Below are 23,013 nucleotides of genomic sequence, written 5' to 3' on the forward strand. Positions count from 1 at the left end.
AGAATGTGTATCTGTGGGTAAAAAAGAAGATGTTTTAGAGGCTGATGTGAAATACGAACTAGAATGGCACAAAGATTCCCAACCCACAAAGCTGCCTGCCACAGCTCTTCCACCATCCATTTTGTACCACACATGCCAGGCAAACTAGCTATGAATGTAGCTACTTGATCTTGATACTTGTATTAGCCCTAGAGCTGAAAACTGCCTGTAGCTTCCAGCAGATGAAAAATCTAACCCATCTATCTCCCACCTTCAGGATAAAAACACTTCTATCCATTTTATCTTGAATATTAATCACATCTTGCCTAGAATTCCTAAGTGACTGAATTTGTGAAATGTATGCATTTCCTACAAAGTCCTCCTTGCTGCTTTCAAAGGGGAAGCCTCTGCATTAATATCATGAGATTCTGTTACGAGCCTCAGGGAGCTCTCCTAAGGGTTAGCAATTTGGCCAGAGTGCACAAACATCCCTGCAACACACACAGTGTGACAGGACATTCTTTGTCCTGTCTGCATTTAATGAGATGCAACAAAACCTGTCAGGTGCTGACAGTTGTATGATGCTGATCTTGTGCAGCTAAAGATACAGATTTATTCTGTCTAGGAAGCCTCTATCCAAAGGGATGAGAAGGACAAATGTGTCATAGCCAAGATTCTACCCCAACATTTGATACCTCTGTGACTATGGATTTAAGTGGAAATGGCTGCTGTTCATATAACCACTATATTTGTAAACCCAGGACTTCAAGGAGATTTTTGCAGCTGAAAGGGCATTTTTGCAACAGATTATCAAACAAAAAACCAGGCCCTTAAATTCACACAGGGCAAACCTTTGCTAATGGGCAGAGGGAATCTGAATACTACATTGAGGCCAGCAAGCAAAACCTTGGAGTATTCTTTAGTTCACAGAAGATTTTGTTCCTAACGGAAGATTAGAAGTCATTTTAGTCTTCTTTTAATCTGAAGTTTTATTGTCCTGGGATATACTCACTGGGACAGCTCACTGGCATTTTTACTCTATTCAAATAAGGGAGGCACTGTTTTGTTGTCATTTTTAATAAGACTGAACGCTCCTTCTCCTGATAAATGTATTATGTATTTGGACAAATATCCCTAAATCGAAGGAAAGCCAAGACTGGATTTTTATTTTTTTCTTAAATTTGCAGCTGAAGAAACAAATGCAACAAATGATTCAATGTCATTACTGTAGCATTTCAGTGAGCGCTTCCCTCCACCTTAGTGTTAAACTTAAAATCCTAAAACAAATCAAATGTTTGGAGCAACTGCTCTATGTTAAAATCCACCAAAATTATCTGCTTTTGATTTCTTTTTCTATCCATTAGAATACCAAATTCAGAAAAGGAATAGTACACCTACATGTGACTGAGAGATTAATATTTTTCTCAGCTGTAAAAAAATTTTTTACCTGAAAAATACATTGCAAATGATTATCACATATTCTAAAGTTCAGTGCAGATAATATCTATCAGGTAGGAAGAACCCCTGATAAGAGGATTGATACATATGATTACACATGTTCAGAAGAAGAAGACCTGTTCTGGACTGGCATCCAAAATACTATTGTGCATTCTATTAAGGAAGAAATAAAACCAGTTTTTTATCTAATCCACAGATGGCTGCAAGTGTGCCTGCATCTCTTCATAAAAGCCCACTGTGCTTGTATTTTATTGGAAATGGATGCATCCTGAGTCACACAGGCTGGAGTCCATTGAAAGACACCAGACATATACAAGAAATGTATTCTGAAACTTACAAAGAAATAAATAATCCAAATTTTCCTGTAAGATTACATTAATTATATTAGTTCTAAGAAGCAGGCTAATTCCTCATGGGTACTACCAAACAACTAATTCTGCAAAGGAGAAGTTGACCTAAAGCTGATGTGGCAGCAGGGAAGCATGGTTTCTAGCAAGCAGGAGTCAGCAGAGATGGCCCCTTTGCTAAGTCACTGTGGAGGACAGAGAAAGGCAGGAGTTGGCCTCTGTGGAGATTAAAAGGGTTTGGGACACTTTTAGCCAAATCTGTGTTATAAACTCCACTGGTAGGCACAATATTGCAGCTATCATCTAAAAAGACACTGCATGACCTCCAAAGAGCCAACAGAAGAAGAAAATTTGAGTAAATGGTGCTCAGATTTGCTTCTTTGAGTTTCATTTTAATATACAAAGTATTGACCCCTGGAATCTGCTGATCATTCCATAGTGAAAATCCTGTAATTCTTCTATTTTAACATAATTTTAAAAAGCAAAGCAAGGAAGCAAACAAGAAATCAATGGTTGAGGTTTCCTCAGAGGTACCCAGTGCCTGTTAGTACACAGGGTTCTTTCCCCTTACCTGAGAGAAGACCGCTGCTTCTTCTCAGAGCTTCTTACTTCTTCATTAGCTTTGCTTTCAGCTCTGTGCCTGGCACTCTGCAAATCTGCCAAGAGAAAAGACATTATTCTCATATTACTATCCTTGCTGATCAACACAACTAACACGCTGCATTGCAAATGCATTTTTCTTGTTGGTAGATCAAGATGTATTATTTCATATACCCTTCTCAAAAGCGCTTTTGTCCGCACAACAGATTTTAGGCAGACATAACCTTGACTGTAGGACATTAGGCTGCAGGAGATGTGGCAGGTTAAATGGAGCCACATTCACACTGATATACTTGTCCGTCAGGAGCGCTCAGTAGTCTGGAGCTTCATGCTGTATTTATGCATCACAGAGCTCCCCAGAAGCACAGATTTTCTTATGTCTGCACTTGACTGAGTAGATGGATATATTAAAACCGAGGTAACAAGGCTTTGCTTTTGGGTAAGGTGCCCACATTTTCTACTATAGTATTACTTTAAATACTTGAAATTTCTTTAAATAAGTATTTTTAGTACTACTTTACCTCCTGAAGTAATTATACAACTATTATTATACTGAATATAATGTGAATTCGCCACCAGAGTATACACCATTTTCAATGGCAGACTCTGCCAGTATAGAAAAGTGCAATTTTTATGCATAGATTCATAAAGGCTATTTACGCTGAATTGCTTATTCTTATCTAGCAACAGTGACAGCTATGCACTTAATTTTATACCATTACACCTGTTTCCACACAAACTGAGCAGTGTAGTATCAGCAGAGTTAAAGTGGTACAAGTTGAAAAGGCCTTAAATCTGCCTTGTGGTACACAAAGGCAATTACATACCATATGGGTTATTGCTACTTCCAAAAAGAAACAACCAGGAAAGAGAACGCTAATTTCCTAAAGAGACACTGAAATGAGGAGGGTAGGCAATTTTGCACGTAAGATCATCAAGCAGATTCATGGGGTTTAAAATACATACTTATATTTTCTTTACATATGTATTTATTTGTAGTAACAAATTACGAAGTTGTATTTTTGAAGGATTCTTGAAAACTTTGGTATTTTTTCCAATTGCACATCCTTACCAGCATGATTTAATAAGATACTCTTTTTCTTCTGGCTGCCATCTGGTGCCACAGTAAGTTTCACTCGCAGAGTTTTACTGGAACTAGGAGAATGATTTACTGATGCATCAACTACTTCATAGATGGTGTGAAGCAAGCTGGTAATATCCTATAGTTGGATGGAAACACAAAAAGACCCACTGTTGTGAAAATGGTATGAGACCTACAGCTTTGATACTTACAACTACTTTGGACTTGGGACTATCAAAGGCTGAAATATCCTCAGAATTTACTGAATTTAAGAGAGCTGAACTTGCACAGAACTTTAGTCTACATCACATGGCAAAATATTTATGAAATGGGGAAAACCAGATCAAAACAATAACAACACTGCAAAATATTCAGGGTTTCCAAACTGTGAATCAGCAAACTTGTGTTCTGCTTTTTCTTTTTTTTGATTTCAACAGAAGCCAGGGATTCTATGATAACCATTCATACTACACTAAAAACTGAGTTCACATGACCAAACCAAATACAGCAATGAAGAAAATCTTGGATGTTACAATCTCTCTTCTTCTTGGTATAGCTGGGTGGTTAATTATATAAAGGAAAATAGGTAAGAGAAGTGGCAGAACTGTAAACCTCAGGTCTAGAAAAAAATGCTGTCTGCATGTCACTCTAACATACGCGCTTTGGCGTCTAGCTTACTTTGCAAACTCCAAACCAGGTCTAAACTTTCCATTTTGAACAGCAGAGATTATACAGCCAGGCCTATTACAGAACATTCTTCACCTATCTCTTTGAAGTCAAAGGGATGTGAACAAATGCTTACATGTCTGACTTTATCAGAAAGGACATTAGCTAATTTTAATAAATTGATTGTTTCAAACAGGAGAAACACTAGTAGCTCAGAGGTGTCTCATATTGATCTAATCCAGCCAGGCTCAAAAAGGGTACTATCTTAAATTGCCAGGATGAAAAGGAGAGTTCTTGGCTCACTACTTTTTCTCAAAGGGATTTCACCCAGATTGATCTTGTGCACTAACCTAAGCCCAGAGCATAATGATCATTGTAGACTATGAAGATTCCATTCAACGTATATCTGAGAATTTCTCCATGCTGGTCTTATTCCTTGCTCTATTTGTACCTAATCTCTTTCCAGATGCCTGTGAACACAAAGGAAATATCTAAACCATCTTTTGTTAAGCATAACTTGTTCTGAGGATTAAGTGTCAGGTCTATAAAAATTCAAAACCTCTACAATTTTTCCTTTGCCATGGGGTCACACCTGTAACCATGGCAGCTCGAAGTTTAGTATGCTTTAATGGGTCCCATCATTTTATCAGTCAATAGACAAAGCAGTTGTCACTACCTAATCAGCTTTAAAGGTGACACAGAAATACTAATTTCTACTCACACAGAATTTAGAGGAATACTGACCTTTTGGTCAGGAAAAATTATTTTAGAGTAGATGATTTTCCAGCTCAATAGACAGAATGAGTAACTAAATCCCAGAGGCTCCAGACTTCATGTTACCATGTACTCTCTAACTTTTCTGCACTCAGTGGCGTTGTTGCGAGAGTGTTTATATAGGGACTGTTACTACCATGCTAGTAGCTGTTTTCCATCTTCTGGACAAGAACCATGGTTTAAAGCTTGAATGAGGGAAAGACTGCTCCGTGACAACCTGGTGGATACCTCACAGGTCTTTAACACATCTCAATTCTCACACTTCTACCCTAAATTGAAACCTAACCAGACCTCTAAATAGACACAGCCATATCTGATGGCCAGCTTGAAGGGCTGTATTTTTAGTCATCTATGAGAAAAAATCAATGAAGCAAGAATATAGACATGCAAACAAAACACATCTGTTGTTTTATACGTGTTCATAAATTATGTTCTAGGAGCATTGTGCTATAATCCTACACCTTGATTAGCCAAACCTTCCCTTTCAGCGGAATACTTAAGCACCATATTTACTCAAAACAGGGCTTCCTACACTCAGCACTTTGGTGAGTGTAGCCTTTCCCATACATTCCTTAACAAGTGTTGGTTAGCCAACATGGCATCTTTCCACACAAGGCTACTATCAAGATGTTATTATCAACTCTTTCTTTCCCAATCATCTGTCTTCTTTCCTTTTTTCAGCTATGCCAGATGTTTGTACAAGCTGACCATGTAGTCTATTTTAACTTCAACAGGCAAAACCAAATAGTCTTTACTCCCACTGTCCTTTCACTTTTTTTTTTCCCCAGTTATGAGGGCTAACTTGCTAACTGGCATACTATCTGCCCCTTGTATTCTCTGAGGGTCTTTCTCAACAAGCTGCTTGACTCAGCAGTTTAAAACATGCTTCCAAACGCTGTCAACGAAGGCCAGATGCAGCATTTGTGTGACACATACTTGGCAAGTCAGAAATATGTGCTCACACATATCAGATCAGGACAATCTAAATCTCTCAGCCAAACAGGCCCAAATTAACCCAAATCAATGTCCAGGCTCCAAGCAGTTTAATAGGCTGCACAGAGTAATCAAGACACTTTGTGGCCTTATACTCCTGTCTTTGCATTTTGTTCCGTATTTATTGCCCAGCTTCGTCCACGATGGCCTGATCTGCTCTGCATTCTGGCTGTAAATGAACATGTTCATCAGACTGGATACATACCAAGATCGAGGTTGGGGACATCCATAAGTAACTGCTTAATGCTTATGCTGATCTTTTAAATACTGACAACAACATTTTTATTATAGGATTCATTTAGTTGTGGTCCTAATTTGGGGTTGGAAATTCTAGTAAACTGACAGTTCTGATTTGGTCCGACAAGTCTGCTTGAGTCTTTCGCTAATCTGTCATCTTCCAAAGTCCTGGCTGAGTAGGTACCTACTACAAGGAAGCTTGAACCTCCTGTTGCTTTCCAGTTATTGCTTTACAATTACAACATACAAATTCCTGAGGCACTAATCTAGTATGAATGGTCTCTACCAATGAGTTTTGAGCTGTGACTAAAACTACCTTCTCACAGACCTTTTTGGGCAGCTCATATGCTAATGGCTTCCTGTCAAATCAGTAGCTCTAGACCACTAAAATACATATTACAAAATCTATATTTTATAGCTATGTCTATATTTACCCCCAAAAGAATTTTCATCTGCCAGTAGCCTGTCAGGAGACTGAGGATATCTATGTTCGCCTTGAAAGCTGTCCCACTGAACATTATCTATACATAAATTCCTTAAAGAACAGCCCAAAATTGAGACAGCTTTTCCTTCTACACACCTGCTTGTGCATTTCACTGTCCTCAAGAAATTTAGCATCAAACATGAAGAATAAAAGCTAGCTAAATCTTTCTCTCTCTTGGCACACCAACCAGCATGTTTCAGAGACCACCTACCAAAGAATCTAACCCTTCTGCACCATGGATAATGATTTTTATTAGTTACATGATTTTACAACTGCTTTGCTTAAGACTGCTTGGAACTTCCACACAAAAAGTTTCATCCTACATTTCTCAAACTTCCTCCCTTTTTAAATGAAAAATGGACAAAACCAGATTTTTAGAGTCTCCCATTTCTCCAAAAATATCATTTGCTTGGGGTGTTTTTGGTTTTTGTTTTTTCCTCTGAAATGTACTTTTAAAACATTCCTAGTTAAAAATCATTGTGGACTGTAAACTAGTATATTGAATGGCTAAAGAGAAGTAAGAATTAAAAAAAAATATCCTTTATAATAAACAGATTATATTAGAGGGAAAGTAGTCTGCATGAATCTAACTTCTGAAGAGCTTCTAGTGTGCAGATTTTCTGCTGGGATACCTAGTTTAATCAAGTAAGAAAACTGAAATGATTATATTTTTCCTCAAAGAGGAAAATAAATGCTTGCTGAGTAATCTTCAAATGGCCAGCACATGCCATACCCAGATTTATTCCTGTTTATTGAATGCTATGTTGGTTTTTCCAGGCCTGAAGGGCTTAACAGTGTTAACCTGTATGTTTTTCACATCCTGTTTTATCAAGCAGCTAATACAACAAACAAAAAGCATAATGCAACAAAACATATTAAAAAGAGCAACTTTTTATCACCAGAAATACTTGCATTAAAAATAATAAAAAGCAAACAGTTGAGGCCACACATGTATACTGCCCTCAGACACGCATCCACAGCATACTTTACAGATCTCCAGTAGGAGATTAGCAGGAATTTAGAACACTCAGAGAAACTAATGGGTCTGAAAAAAAGAACAACAGTAAATTACACTGAAGTACTCTTCATTCTTTACAGAACTTCATTCCTTGGAGTGACTGAGGAAGTCCCTATTCCAGGTATTAACATTTTAATTGTAAGGAACATTAGTGGTAAAGGGACAACTCTGCTTTTCCAGTATTAATGTAGCTTGTCATCAATATGACTAGTTAGCAAACTAGTGATTCTGTAAAGAAAACTAAGAGGTTTTTCCAGCAGAATTAATTTGAGAGAATGAGGTATTTGCACACACATCCCTACATCCCCTATAGCCCCCCAGGAAAAAGGAAAAAAAACCCCACAAACCCAAACCAATCCAAAACCACCAACCCAAAACCGCCACCTCCAATAACAAAAAACCCAAATAAAAACAAAACACCAAAACCAAAACAAAATAACCCTAACACATTTAATAACACTGAAAGGAAACATTCAGTTATTCACTTTTATTCTTTGTAACATGTCTGGGAGAGATGTCTTTGTGCCTTTAACTCCCTTCAAAACTGAAAGAAGAAATTCTATTTCCTCTTAATATTTCTCCCTGACATAAACCCACAAAAACCTAATGGTTGAAATGATGGCCCCTTTGCTAGAGACAAGCGCTACTCTATCCATTAGTTCCATTGCTCTTTCTGCACCATGAGTTAATACAATGTTGACAACCACAGTGCAATGAGCAAATTCCAAGATAAAGGTCAGGCTGATAAACGGTAGCCCCCAAAAAGTCACTGTCCTTCCCCAAGGCAAAGAGTTGGTGCTGAGATTTGAACACAGAAATAACCTCAAACCCTTTCACTCATTACAGAGGATATGAACAAAAATAACTAGAAAGGGAAATAAAATTAAAAAAAAAAAGGATAAAGGAAACATAAGAGGAAAATTGAGTATTTAATGTAAGACACAAAGAACATTTTTAACATTAAAAATGCACGAAGAGAAGCATCAATATCAGTTCATTACCTTTCCCTCAGAAAAAAAAAAAAAAAAGACAAAAGTACAAAAGTCTCATTTGTACTTTGATTGTAGTCTGATTTTTACATACAGCAGGATGTTTTTCTTGCAACATCAGCTTTGTTTGATCCTATATGTTTTTGAATCATTCTTATTTGGAACCTGAAAGGAGCTTCACTTGCTATGTACTCAACAACTACTTTAGAAGAATTTCCCTTTTTTCACTCCTGACAAGCAACTTTGTGTTCTTATTCCTGGGCAGCCACTCACAAAAGAAACTTAATTTTCTTAGAAAGAACTGACTGGGGGGGGGAAACCAAAAAAACCCCCTAGTGTTTATAATTATAACTACATTCAGAGAGCTTAATATAAAACCTCGTGGATCAAAACACATTAGTTCAATTACCCAAGTTTCAAGTCTGATTACAAATATCTGTGTGAAGATAATTACACTACAGCTGTCAATTCTAAAAAGGCCTGCAGTACATAATGAATTGTCTTCTTATGGCTTATGGAATGAAGGGAAACATTATTAGCCAAGTTTTGTAATATACATATTAAAGGAGGGGAAGTTATTTCCCACTAAACTAAAAGGACTGAAAATTGTCGTCCTCTATGACAGAAAAAGGAGTAGTTTAACAATATACATTAATGCCAACTTTATGATTTGCCATTCCAATAAGTATGCTTTCATAATGGGTGTATCTCTTCAAGAAGCATGACTAGATCTGAATTTCTAATTATAAGCACTACGAATAAGTCATGCAGACTCTAGGAGGAAATCAAAGCAGTATGAAGTTCTGAAGATGTTGTTAAGATCCAGAAGAATTTTCACTAAGATGGAATTTGAATGATCTTGCAGTGATCTGTCATTGTGTAAAGCCCAAGGGAAAATTTACCCATTAACTAAATCATATCTTATTTACAGTTTTCAAACACTTTAATGAAAAAAACATTTAGTGAGCTTGTAAAACTGCACCCCACCTACATGTCTCTTACAAACGTAACTTAACACTCTCTATTCCTTTGGAAAGTCTCTGGACATGAAGTCCGGTATTTTAAACACAGTGACTGAATCAAACGAAATGGAAGAAGGCCTACAAGGATGCTGGACACGGACTCTTCAACAGGGACTCCAGCAATAAGACAAAGACTAATGGGTTTAAACTTAAACAGGGGATATTTAAGTCAAATATAATGAAGTTCTTTACTGTGAGAGTGGTGAGGCACTGGAACAGGCTTCCCAAGGATGTTGCGAATGCTCCATCCCTGGCAGTGTTCAAGGCCAGGTTGGATGGGGCTTGGAGCAACCTGGTCTAGTGGAAGGTGTCCCTGCCCTTGGGAGGTGGGTTGAAACTGGATGATCTTAAAGTCCTTCCCAAACCAAACCATTCTGTGACTCTGTTATTCTGTGATGGGGGTTGGAAAGTCGCATCCTTTTCCAGTGTCTAACTTTTCCAACATGAAAAACAGAATGAAAAGGCTGACTTTTTTTGTACAGCACCTCAAGGTCTTCAGATAGAAATCTAACTTAAGAAATTTCATCTCCCTGTTAAATTCAGCTATAAATCCAGGAGACATTAAAGTGAAATTTTTAAAGAAGGAGAAAAGGTGAACAATAAGCTTTTCTCACCAGAACACTGGACCTTTGTTTAGAAAAGCTGACCAGTTCTGTGAGCATTTTCATCAGCTTACTAAATAGCACTGGTACAGATCGGCCGTCTTCCTCAGACCGTCTGTTCTGTCCTTGATCCAGCAATGTGCTTCACATACTTTTAACTCAAAGCATGTGTCCCATTCAGTTTAATTCAAATTATTCCCATGTTTAATGTTCACCATCATTAAGTCCTTTCCTGGATCAGAAGCAGAGCTGCTAATAAACGACAGTTTCAGGCCAACTATGTTGAGTGCCAGTCTCTCTGGGGCTAATAGAACAACAAATTCTATGTCACATGAAGAGACTAAAATTCCTCTTTTGTGGCCAAGATTATCTATGAGCTGCTATCATTACTCATTCTTGCACAAACAACTCTTAAGTTTCATCTGGATTAAACTGAAGACAACCAACAAGATGGATGGTACAACAGCACTGGAACAGCTTGCAGAAGTGTGTAACATAACTGGGAAACTCTGCACTGGTGCATACTATTTGTTTCTATCTTTGGTCACATGTAAAGAAAAGAAAATTATCGACCTATTTGGTCCCTTAGTTAAAAGAATTTTTTTTGGCACAGGTTCAAGCCTGAATGTAGCAACCTCCAGACCTCAGAGTAGTATGATTTTCAATCCCTTCACAGATTTGGTTTCAGTTAAGCTGCAGTCTGCTCTTGTAGCAGGGAGAGGTAGAATTTGGCTGTAATACATTCTCTAAGTACAGCCAAATTAAGCTCTTCGGTGTACCACGTAATCACAAATAATTATTGTATACATTCTTGAAAGCACATTCTCATTATGTTCAGCACATGGAACTCCCACTGACATTAATGGGAATTCCATGCCTGAATGTAAAGGACATCTATGTGCATGGGCTTGGGTTTTGTGCATTTTTGCCCTATTCTTTGAGAGTCATGATAATCTTGTAATGAAGATTTACCCTTTGGTATTGAAAGATCTGAGTTCAACCTGACACTTGGTTCTTGTGGGACTTCAGACAAGTTACTTCATTTTTCTGAACTCTGTTCCCCATACATTAACAAATACAGTACCACTTCCTCACTCCACCCGACCCTTCTCCTTAACCCCTCTCTATATATCCTATCTTCCCATTTGAAACTCTGGACTTGGTCTGTTACTTTTCATCTGCTTATTGTCTTGCATGAGGGACACAGACTTGACTTGACTATTTAAAGCACTATCAGAGTAGAGACAATAAAAAAAGCCTAGTAACAATGTTTATATACATATTAAAAACCCTGAACATCCACCACATTTGGAATTTGTTCATAAATGTCAAAAGAGATTTGCTTCTGCCTTCTAGGAAAACACTCTGCCCTCATTTGGTGTCTAAGGCCACTACACTTTCAGTATTTACCCTGTTCCTTTCAATCAGTTCTTGGTGATTTTCACAGACACTAGCACAAGACCCAAGAGAGACAAAACCTGTCTATTTCCACCTGATTATCTGAAGGCACGGGAGCCAGTAAACACACCTCACCAAAAAAAATCAATGACAGCACACTGCAGTAAATCTCAGTAAAAGACATTCTTCTAGATGAAGTATAATTCAATTTAGATAGAAAAAGTTCTTGAAAAGGACCGTATTCTAATCTATACATCCTCTTATTTGGCTTCTTATTTGCACAGGAAATATGACTTGAAGACATCCTGGTAATAAAAAATACACATGAGTATGCTTTGACAGCCATTCACTAGAGTCCTCCGGCAAATATCATCCACATTATTTATATTTGGAGGAAGAAGGCAGAGATCAGCCTAATATTCATGAAAACGACAGAACAGTATAGTTAGTCCTACTAGAAAGAATGTCAGAAAGCAACCTTGCTATTTGGTTAGCTTAACTCTGAAAAGCAGGATAGGAGCCAGAATAATATACACTTGCAGGGGTTTATTTTGACAATGTGTTTAGTTGTTTCAGATATTTTCCTTCTTAAACGTTAGTACTATTTTTCAAAGGCAAATCCCAGGTATTAAACAACAACCAGCTTAAAAAGTGCCACAGTACATCTGAAAACTGCAAACTACTGGTGGGATTTTTTCTGGGAGGGAAGGGTCCATCGAAACTGCTGCTTAGGTTGGCAGGACACTCCTATTTCATAGATGAAAAAAATATTCCTGTTATAAAACACGTCTCTTGTTAGCAAACGCTGCACACAAAGGGGCAGCAGTACTTTGCTTACCTCACGTGTGACTCTTCCGTTGTTATCAAAGTCATACAGTGTGAAGGTCCATTCTTGCCTGTTATCTTCCTCTACAGACACATCACATTGCAGTTCCTAAGAAACATGCAAAGAGCAGCTGATTACCTAAAGCAAAAGTCCTGTCCCCATAGAAGGAGGCTGCTTGCTTTCTTCCTCCCTCCCTCATGGGAGGAAGCTTTCAGGATGTGTCCTGGGGAGGCCTCTGTCCACCAGAGTGAAGGAGTCTCATCACAATCACATGATAATCCTAACTCCCTTGGGCTAGACTTCAGGGAATCTGCAAGATACTTTCTACTTCATTGTAGAAAACACAAAAAGGTGTAAGAAAACTACTCTCTGAAGCTCTTGAAATGTAGTAACTTTTCCCACTTAAAAGTGAGAAAGAACTCTCTGCTTAACTCAGGAAAAGAAAGGTAACAGACCCACAGAACAAGACAGTATGCCACAGTGCTAGGAGTAGCCATCAATACAGAGTGGGCATGTAGCACAAACCCCCACCAGTGAGACCTGTCCTCGATGTAGACATTTGATACCCAAAGTTTGTCAGCTAGGACAGTACAGGATCATGCCACTGAGCCCCTGAAAAGAAGCCTGCCTAGGAACTGGTAGGTAAGAATGACCTGGGAGTAGTGCCTGGACCTTATGTTGACTGTGCTTCTGTTAGTGAGAGTGTGATCTCTGGAAAGCCTGAAAGAATCAATTTGTTAAAGGCAAAAAAAAAAATCCCCAAACTAAGCCCAAGACTTCAGTCAAGAACAAAGGATGCACTTTGACTGACTCCAGTCACCTGGGTGCAAATCATTTGCTTTCTCTCAAGACCTGTGCAATCAGAATTATCCAAAGCCACAAGAAGGCAAAACAGAAAAGTTACAGTGCAATTAAAATGAAAGCCACTGTATGCAAGTAAAATAAACAGCTCCAAATAGCTTCAGCATGATAGAGCTCAAAATACCTGGTTGATCTTCTGACTTGAAACCAATTCCCTACAGCAGTTACCGGTACCCCTTGTCCCCTGCTGAGTTCAAAGGCAGTCTTCTCTCAGTTGTAACAAGCCTGGCTGAAAGCTGCCAAGCGCCCCACACTCTACTGTGGAAACACAGCTTCATATTACATAAACATTCCCGGCACCTTTAAAAGCCAAATCACATCCACCTCAGATTTAGACCTCTTGACTCAACACTTGTGTTTCTGATTCTTTCATACCTTTGAAACACGTACCAATCTCTTCGCTCCTAGCTTACACAGCTGGAAAACTTTCATTGCAGAACAAGGGAAAAATATCGATACTTGGTTTCTTGCCACATATTAATACTTCCCTGTCCCACATTGCCTAACATAACAGCTTTATGTGAGGATGTGCTCTGCTTAGTGAAGAGCCATGGCAACCTTCCCTGCATTAGTCACGGTGCCTAGTACCAAGTGCTAACCTTTATGGCATGCCAAGAACTACTTGGGAACAAACACAGACTTTGCTGGCACAGTGGAGTTCCAGCTACTCTGGCATCAACCATGTTGACAGGTGCCCTCCAACGTCCAAACATCAAGGCACTGTTAATTGCAATTTATCATGCCTTTCCTGTCCGAAACTAACTGCTATTCAAGGTAGAATATAAAATATGCCTAGAAAAGAGGCAGGAAAAGTCACCTCCCCCAAGAAGGCACACAAGCACCTAGCAACACCTGAACTGCCTATGGGAAAGCTACCTCCTTTTAATCAGCCTTAAAACAGTAAAAAATAAATTGTACCAGCTGCCTAAATCTGCTCTAGAGAAGGAAACAAACACTTGAGCTGCTGCAATGTGGCTGCATGGTCTTTTTAAATAACAATTGAGCAAGGCAAAGCTCATTACTGTGACAGGCTGACAGCACTGAAAAGCAGAAGTTTGTCACTTCTGCTGGAGTGCAGAGAGATGAAAATTCGTGCTGTTTCTTGCTGGTACCAGAGTATCTTCCTCCTCACATAGACAGACAACCATCTAGCTGGATGACAGCATGTTTCAATGCTCATATTTATTAAATCACTCCCTGTAAAAACAAAACCTGCCACCTACACACGTCTGGCAGTTTTATGATGTTTGTAAGTCCACAAGGAAATAGACCATCAGACTCCTTGCCCTGCAGGATACTTTTCCTCCTGCCATGTGATCAGATGAATTTCAGTGTAGTGTGTCAGGTTTATTTCATTTTGGAGGCCCAGACACTGAAGACCAATGGTTAGGGTAGCTTTCACGAGCACCTTTTACACTAAGCAGATTTAACAAAGTGCAATAGTCCATGAAAGTCAATATAAAGATTTGATAACATGGTAGCTGGCATAATGAATTACTAGCAAAAGGATCATAGATAAAGCTTTAAAACAAATGCCTTTTCTTACTACATATTTCAGATCCTACAGAGGATCCAAACCTGGAAATAGATCTCACTAATCACCTCATAAGGAGCACCAATACTAAGACACTGACATGTGTCAATTCTGCTCCCTCCTGTACTTACTACAATCATTGGGAGCTATATACATGCACAGGTTATTTTTTTACCGTAATTCTTGTCAGTACAGTGAAACTTTTATATACAGAGGACTTACTTCAAATTTCAGTTGCTTCTTGGAACCTGTGCGTGTGTCACTTTCTTTTTCTACTTTCTTTTCATCTCCACTGCAGACTCCATCTGTCTTCTCTGGAGGCAAAGCCACTGTGAAAAATGTATTTAAGAAAAAACTTATAAGAAAATGTCAAAGTAGTCTTATATTTGCAAATCTATCTTTATAAATAGGGTGAAATTGATTTCAGCAAACTTGTATGAGAGGATCATTATACTTGATTTGCTTTTTTGTTCACTACACATCTGGGATAATTTCAGCAGACAATCTACCGACAGCTTTTGGTACACAGCCTCTCTTAAAAACATCACTAGAGTCACAGGAAGTTCAAACACAGTATTATGAGAATATAAATCAGCAGAACTGTTACTGTAAATTAAAGTTGAATAATTTGCAAAATACTGAAAGTTTGTGACATATTGCAAAACCACCAGCATATTGCGACATATTGCATTCACCAGCAGTGAATGAAGTAATGAAGCTGAAATGAAGTCCTCATTCTGTTCCAATTTCCCTCTCCAAATACACACAAACTTTACTACCTTCCAAGAAGGTAACACTACCTGCTAAAAAGATTAAGCTGCATAGTTTCAAGTATGTCTGGAAAAGTGTATTTCACCTAAGTTTCAAGTCAAAACACAATACAGTTGCAAAATTCAATAGCAGTCATAAAGAGAATCAGTATTAACATCTACCAGACATACGTCACAACACAGAACATGTATCAGATGCATAGCAGAAAGATATACTTCTCATGTGGACTAAAAGACAAATGCCCAGGAACTTAATAGCCATGCCTTTGGCTCCTGCAGAGGCACTCAGCCTTGCATATGATGAAGCCGTATATCTGAAGAAAATTATTTCTATATGAATTAATGGCATGAAAATATACACAGATTTTTTAACCCTACCCTCAAGCCTCTTTGTTATACATCCACATGCCTCTGCCAACAATGTTATACCCATACTTATTCAGCATAGCAGTAATCCTGCCTACTCTCCAAAACCAGAAAATATTGCGAGAATGTGGGTGTTAAAGTCAGCACTTTTTCCTTTGTACTGCAGCATTTGCATTTACCCAAAGCCTTTATACTAATGTTATGTAGGAACCATTTCTCGGGGATTCCTCTGTAAGTAAGATCTCATGAAAGTGCTAGTTCAGTAAAGACAGGTTCCTTTCAAAGAAGGAGACATGATCCCCTCTAGTTCATGATGACCCATTTCAAACTGGCCCTTGTGGCATTCAGCACTGCTGAGGTGTCTCCCAGGCATTGTCCCAGGAAAGCAAGTCACCAACATGCTAGAGATTATGATATTAGCCATTTTTCAGCATTTTTTTATGTTTAAAAGAGAACTATTAACTTTAAAAAACCCAAAATCTACCCTTACTGTAACTTTATACTCTCAGAAATTCCAAAACCTAAGATATCCACCACAATATTCATGTTGCCACGCTGCAATATATCATATTTTCTAGTCTTATGTCTTCGTTTAAATTTAACATTACTGTATTAATTTTTTTGTTTGTTTGTTTTCAAAATTGTGGTATACTATGAAAGATTTTGGATGTACAGTAAAGAAGGGAGGAATGAGCTAGAAACCCTAACCTTTGGAATTTCCTTACTTTGATATTTATTTGCAGTCTTGATGTTATATTAATGCCAGTTTCCCAACACAGACATGCAATTTGCATTGTACAAATGCAAGTAGACATGACATTTATTATACACATACTGACACACTGATACACTTTGATTTCTACTCCAAACCATGTTAGGATTACCTATGCCAAACATAACCTAAACAAGAAGGTCAGCTGAAGGAGGAGAAGGCTTTCATGGCTGTTTCTTCCCTTGTCCTTTTAACCTGGTGTTATTGGACAAGCAGGGGCTGTTTCTTAAGCAGGTTTCTGTATAGTGTTTATCAATGAAGGCATGTATTAAAATAAATATTACTTACAATACAGAACTTTGAAGTATATCTGAAGAAGGGCCATTTGTTCTGTACTGACTTTGTCCATAAATATAATTCCATATTCCTGGAAGTTCAAAGCTAAGGCCGCAAAAGACCCCCATAAAACAAGAGACATTGTTTGTCTACAAAGTCCAGCCTTGTGTTTTCCTTCTAAAAGTAACAAGAAATTGAAAGGTAACATGGGCCTTCACAACAAGGATGGTTACACTGACAGTGGTTCTTTGTAACTGTTAAATATGCCCCTAGGGTTTCAATGGCTCATTTGTCCCTGTGATCAGTTTCTCACATGAACAGTTCTAAGAGGACAGAAACATTTGTATGAGGGGCTTTTGCAATCTCTCACAATCTCGGTCTAGGGAACATGAAATAAATGAAAGGTGGGCTGGTATGATCCCCAGCTTTGTTGGAACAATGGACAACCAATTGAAAATAAAATCCACCCCTCTTATCACACATACTTTTAAATGTATAAAGGTACACATTGGACAAAAGACTCCTACAATGGTCTTTTGTCTCTAAGGGACAGCATCCCAAATACATTGGCATGGCATGCTCTCATGGCTGAGAGCACTGCAAAGCAGATCCTGCACAATGTGATTGTTCCCTGCCTCAGTGCTCTTTTTTGGGCTTTACTATCAAAACAAAGTGTGTCACAAAGCATTCCCTCCCCTACACCACCATACTTCTGCATCGTGCTGAAAGCTGCTGGCATGCACAAAGAGCATCAGAGTTCCCCAGTCCATGGGGTGATTCAGAGAGGAATGGCAAAGCGTTACCTTTTGGTTTCAGGCACAGCCCTTCCACTGGCACATTTAATAACCTTTCTGGATGTACAGTTTGTGTGTTCAGATAGGAAGCTTTCACTTTAATGTATAATTTATGTAACGGAGGAAAAACGTGCTTTGACAAATTAGTCTTCTCAAAAAACAAGAGTTCAACTATTGGGGAAGGAGGGAATACATCTTGCAATACACTCCTTCAGAGAGTTTAAATACTGTATGCCAGAAATTATCCTCTTTGAGCTTCACTGACCTTTGATCTGAAGAACTTACTGGCCTTGCTGCTCTGGGGAATAATCCTTTGAAATCAGTTACTCATTTTGGAGCTCACATGAAATGGGAAAATCTGGTGATCTCATCCTGATGTCAAGTTTCATTCAGCAAAGAAAAATGAAATATAAATGAGGGAAGTTTAAAGGGGAATATGGAGGTATTAAAATAATATTTATGAGTGATCAAATAATGTGTCTGTGCATATATCCTCATATGCCTTATCCAAACCCAATGAACATTTAAAAATACATACTGGAGTAAAACTGTTTTGTCTGGGAAGGGAAGGGTGTTTGGTATCTTGTTTCTATACTTAGTTTTGACTATTGACATGCACTTGATTTCATGAAGGATACAAACACATGGTGAACCTACTTATAAATAAAATGAGAATGTCTGCTTGGGACAGTTAAAACTAGCAGCCTGTAAACAGAGATCCAACAGTGAGCCGCATGCCAAGGTTCAGATATATTCACAATGTGAACTTCCTTTCAGCTCTGCCAATGATAGTAAACTAGACCAGACAAGATAGCTATCTCAAAGGAGTGTGGAGAATTAATAGACTTGTGTTTCCAAAGTCTAGGCCATCAGAAATAGGTCCACGTAGAATATATCATCTGTGCAAAAATACTTCCACCCCACTCAAATAACAAGTCCTGACAAAGAGAATGCATTACATGGACAAATATACAGAGAAAAATACCCTTCTTGTGGGAATCCACAACTGCACTGAAAAAAAAGTATATATATATATTGCTTCTCATGGGAATAGCCATATGCTTTCAAAAACAATGTTCCCTAACAGTATGTTTCATGAATTGAAATACTGCATATGTTTTCTTTATGATGTTCTCTTTTCTTGTTCATTATTAATGGTCTTGCATTCACTTCTATAACCCTAAGACACTATAAAAATGTGTCTGGACAATATTTGAAATTGGAAAGACAATAAAGGAAAAATATTAACTTGGAAAAATTGTGAAATACCATTCTTTCATGAAAAACAAACTTACTGGCTTAAGTGTACTAGCAGATGTTTCTCCCTAAGATTGTTAATTACTACCACCCGATTACTCATAATTGAGGTGGGGGAGGAAGAGAAGAGGAGAATGAATACCAGTTTAAAGGTATTAAGACTCATCCCTGAAGAATTAGGTCTTTTCTTCAGGGGTGTATTCATTCCTAAGAAAAGGGGGGAATAATTCCAACTGTTGCTAAGGAATCACCAAAAAATGCCAGAAATGAGTAAAACTGATTGCTGTGCTGTGTGTGTTGAATGAGTGCAGAATACTAAGCGCCAGCCAGCCAAATCATTCGTGGCTCACCTCCATCCTGCATTTGAGAAAAAAGAACCAAACCAGAGCTGCACTCAGGTGGAAAAGTGACTGTATAAACTTTCCCCCTCACTCAGATGGCTTGTCATTTCAGATTTCTTGAAACCTTATTCAAGCAAAGCTCCATGCTCCTTAACAAACACTCTTCTTTCTGAAAGTAATGACAGTTTCACCCTGTTTTTCAGCTGCATTTAGCATTTTTGTCAGACGGATTAAAACGATCTTGTGTCAGAAACAAGAGGATGCAATTCTGATGAATGTTTAGGTCTAAGTTACAGCTACCAAGTCCAAATTTGCACAGCAGTTAGGAGAACTCAGGCTAAAGATGAACTACCTCAGAGCCTCCTTGGGATGACAAGCATTCTGAAAGATATGTGATGGATTGCAGGGTCTTAACTCGGAAAGCAGAACTATGGGAGAAGCTATGCAATTCCATAGTAATAAATTATGACTGGACATTACCAGTGACTATTATCTTAACATCAGGGTCATTACTGTAATTTTTGAGACAAAGCAGAGTAAAGGTAAAATTGGAGAACTGACAAAAATGCCACCTATAGAAGTCAGCATCTGGCATACATGAAACCAGATCCTTTGAAGTGAAATATTACTAGCTTTCCCCTCAAATCAGATAGACTGGATTCCACAACAATCCTTTAAAACTACTACCAGAGACAAAGGGACAGAATTATCTGTACGTGGGGAAGAACAACAAACCACACACTAAAACCTGAGACTTGTGGGAAAGCAGGATAACAGGAAAATTAAAAAACACATAGTGATATCAAGACAAGGAGATGAAGTCATAAGCACTTCTGTAACAGCTCAAATTGAACTTCAGTAGCAATATTTGACTGGTGGAATTGAGCATCAAAGAGCTGGTCCAACCAAGCTCAGTACTAAAACTCCTACTGACGTCAATGGGCTAAGGGTTTCACTTCCAATTCCCAGATTTAGCAGATGCAGCAGAACTTAAAATCAGAGACTGTGAGGACTAAAGGGATAGAAGGAGAATTAATTGTGTGGTTTTTCCTGAAGTCTCTGATGTCTAAATTATCTGTTTCTGTCAGCATTTTTTTTCATTGCAAATCAGGTTTGACAAACATAACTGACATTCTTCACTGGCTGCATGACGACAACAACCACAGCAATAATAACTGTGTTTGAAAGTCTAAATTGAGAAGTTGTCCATTAATTAACAATGACATTAACATTCAGATTTCACTTTTAAGTTCTCCTGGAGGCAATGGATTAAGAAATATCACCCCCATTAAGAATACATTTTGGTTTTATTGCACAAAGTTAATTGAAATACATCCCCGATGGAGATAACTTTCTTTGAGCAAAGGTCCTCTTTTCCAGTGGCAAATGAACGTAGGCAGAATAGGATCAGGAAGGGAGTGACATTCCTTTTCCACAGCCACCAGAATAAGAGCATAGAAAAACAGGCTCGTCCTGGGTCAGCGCCAGAAGCATGTATTCAACTTTCTCTGTCTGAAAGCTGAAGCTGATGAATTAGACACACCCTTCAAAACAACAAAGATCAAGCTGCCTTCTCTGAAACTTACTGTAGGGAAATTAATTGTCCATTTTAAGTCCAGTGGGACAAGTCAAAACCAATTTAGCAAGAACTGTACTAGTAATGCTTTGTGCTAGCTTGGGATGGGTATGTCACCCTGAAAATATGGAGAGAAGCCACGATCTTCTATTTCACGGTTTCCTGTTAATGGTCGCAACACAAATCAAAGGTTCAACTGCACACCACAGGGTGAAAAAGAAGATTCATAATGTGACAAGACCTACTGCTAGGACCTGGCCAGGGGGACAGTTAAGTGCAGAGCAGGGGGCTGGTGACTCAGACCAAGGGATAGTTCACAAAAAAAACCCAACAGAAACAGACAAATAAAATGTGTTCTAATCGTTCAAGCACCAGATAATGATTCTAAAAAGTCTCCTTTAGGACACTGGGGAATTGCTAGACTGAAATCTACTCAAATGCTGAGACACCTTTTTCTCTCCTGAGTAAAAAATAGCCAAGCCCACAGGTTTATGCAACACCACCCTCCTTAAAGCTTTGATTCCTTTTGCTAACCCCAATAATTTGACATATTTAAGCAGAAGTGTTTCCAAGCCTTGATACAGAATCACAGATTTCTGTCCAGGTCTGGTGTCTTTTTTTTCTGGCTGTTGGGGTGGGTGGAAAAATCTTTTATATCTCCTTACCAAAAAAGGTTGGCACTAAAGATGCAGATACAAAGGACAATATGGTCTCTCTTTGCTAGCTAGGGTGTAACTCATACATGCTTAAACACTAAACCTAGATTCCTCACACTCCTTTTGGATTAAGTTAGCTGAAGGGAGTGAGTTTGCTGAATTTTACCAGATTATGATTCGCTTTTCCAATTAGTTCCCCAACTGGCTGTATTTCATCAACAACAACTGCCAGATTAAATGCCTTACTTGACCATCTTCACCCAATACACTTTGATGTTCAGTTCTCAAGCTTCAAAATACCTTTTGGATGAAGATCAGACAGCACTAAACAGAATTACTAATTAATTAAGCAAAGTTAAATTTTAAACACTGTTTGTTGTGTTAGCCAAAAGCCTGAACAGAACAGTCTTTTTTTTTCCCCTTCCTCATCAGAGATCAAAGAAGATCATTTTTCCCTCTCCTCCTATTTTAAAAAACAAAGCGGAGGGGAATAGGGACAGAAGGAAGGATCTCCATAAGCTTTGGTCAGAATACTTCAGGATAATACCTATAGCAACAAGATTGGTGTTTGATCAGTAAGCATATCAAAGCCACATTAACAGAATGCAATCTGTTGTAACTATCTGTATCATTTAACATGGGTAAGTACTTCTTAAGTGAAAACTGTCACTGTCATATGAACCACTTACCACTTTCTAACAACATCGTGTCCCTGGAGCTCTGAATGGGCCTGCAAAGTGTTGAATTCTGTTGCTGAACAGTGACAGATGGGGACACCAACTGATCATTTATGACTTAATGCAAAAGAAGAAAGACCTCTCCTCTCTGAAGATGGCTGTACACTGATTTGGGTTAGTAACCGGTAACAATTTTGCTTTTTAAAAACCCTTCTCAGTGTAAGTTGCAGATAAGCATATTCACATTGGATTTTCTGTCTTAAATTTTGCTTTTCTCTTTGGATTTTTCCAAAACACAAGAGATTCACAAGAGAAGAAAAAGAAGAATAAAACCCTAACCACGACATAACACTTCATTCAAATCAAGGCTAAGTAGGTAAAGTTATTAATAATGTAGACTTTGATATCAACTCGCTCCCATCTAACCTAGATGTTCAATGGGAAAATCATGTTTCCACCACCTTTGTTATGATAACAGGGCCTCTAAAAGTATCTGAGCTGTAATATTTATTTCATCAGAACTGCTTCCCATGAGGAGGAATCTCACTCTGACCCTCTAAAGGCCAGCCTTTTAGAGACAGCAGTGTTGTGAACCTGTGCTGTAACATTATTTTGGCTGTGATCAATCAGTTGTACATCTAACAACTCTCTCATAGTTA

At 38.3% G+C, this 23,013-nt stretch overlaps 1 protein-coding gene across 1 annotated transcript in view; it reads right to left on the minus strand.

The window, feature by feature from the left end:
* Nucleotides 1–22,382, minus strand: part of NKD1 (naked cuticle homolog 1 (Drosophila)) — a 25,973-nt gene extending 3,591 nt beyond the window's left edge. Inside the window, exons 1-5 of the mRNA XM_010022927.1 lie at nt 22,367–22,382; nt 15,092–15,198; nt 12,487–12,582; nt 3,457–3,604; nt 2,356–2,440 (exon numbers count right to left, since the gene is read on the minus strand). Coding sequence (XP_010021229.1) covers nt 2,356–2,440; nt 3,457–3,604; nt 12,487–12,582; nt 15,092–15,198; nt 22,367–22,382 — 452 coding nt within the window. The remainder of the gene's footprint in view (nt 1–2,355; nt 2,441–3,456; nt 3,605–12,486; nt 12,583–15,091; nt 15,199–22,366) is intronic.
* Nucleotides 22,383–23,013: the final 631 nt, after the last annotated feature.

This window comes from Nestor notabilis, unplaced genomic scaffold (assembly GCF_000696875.1).
Source record: "Nestor notabilis isolate BGI_N333 unplaced genomic scaffold, ASM69687v1 scaffold30579, whole genome shotgun sequence".
NCBI classification, from domain to species: domain Eukaryota; kingdom Metazoa; phylum Chordata; class Aves; order Psittaciformes; family Psittacidae; genus Nestor; species Nestor notabilis.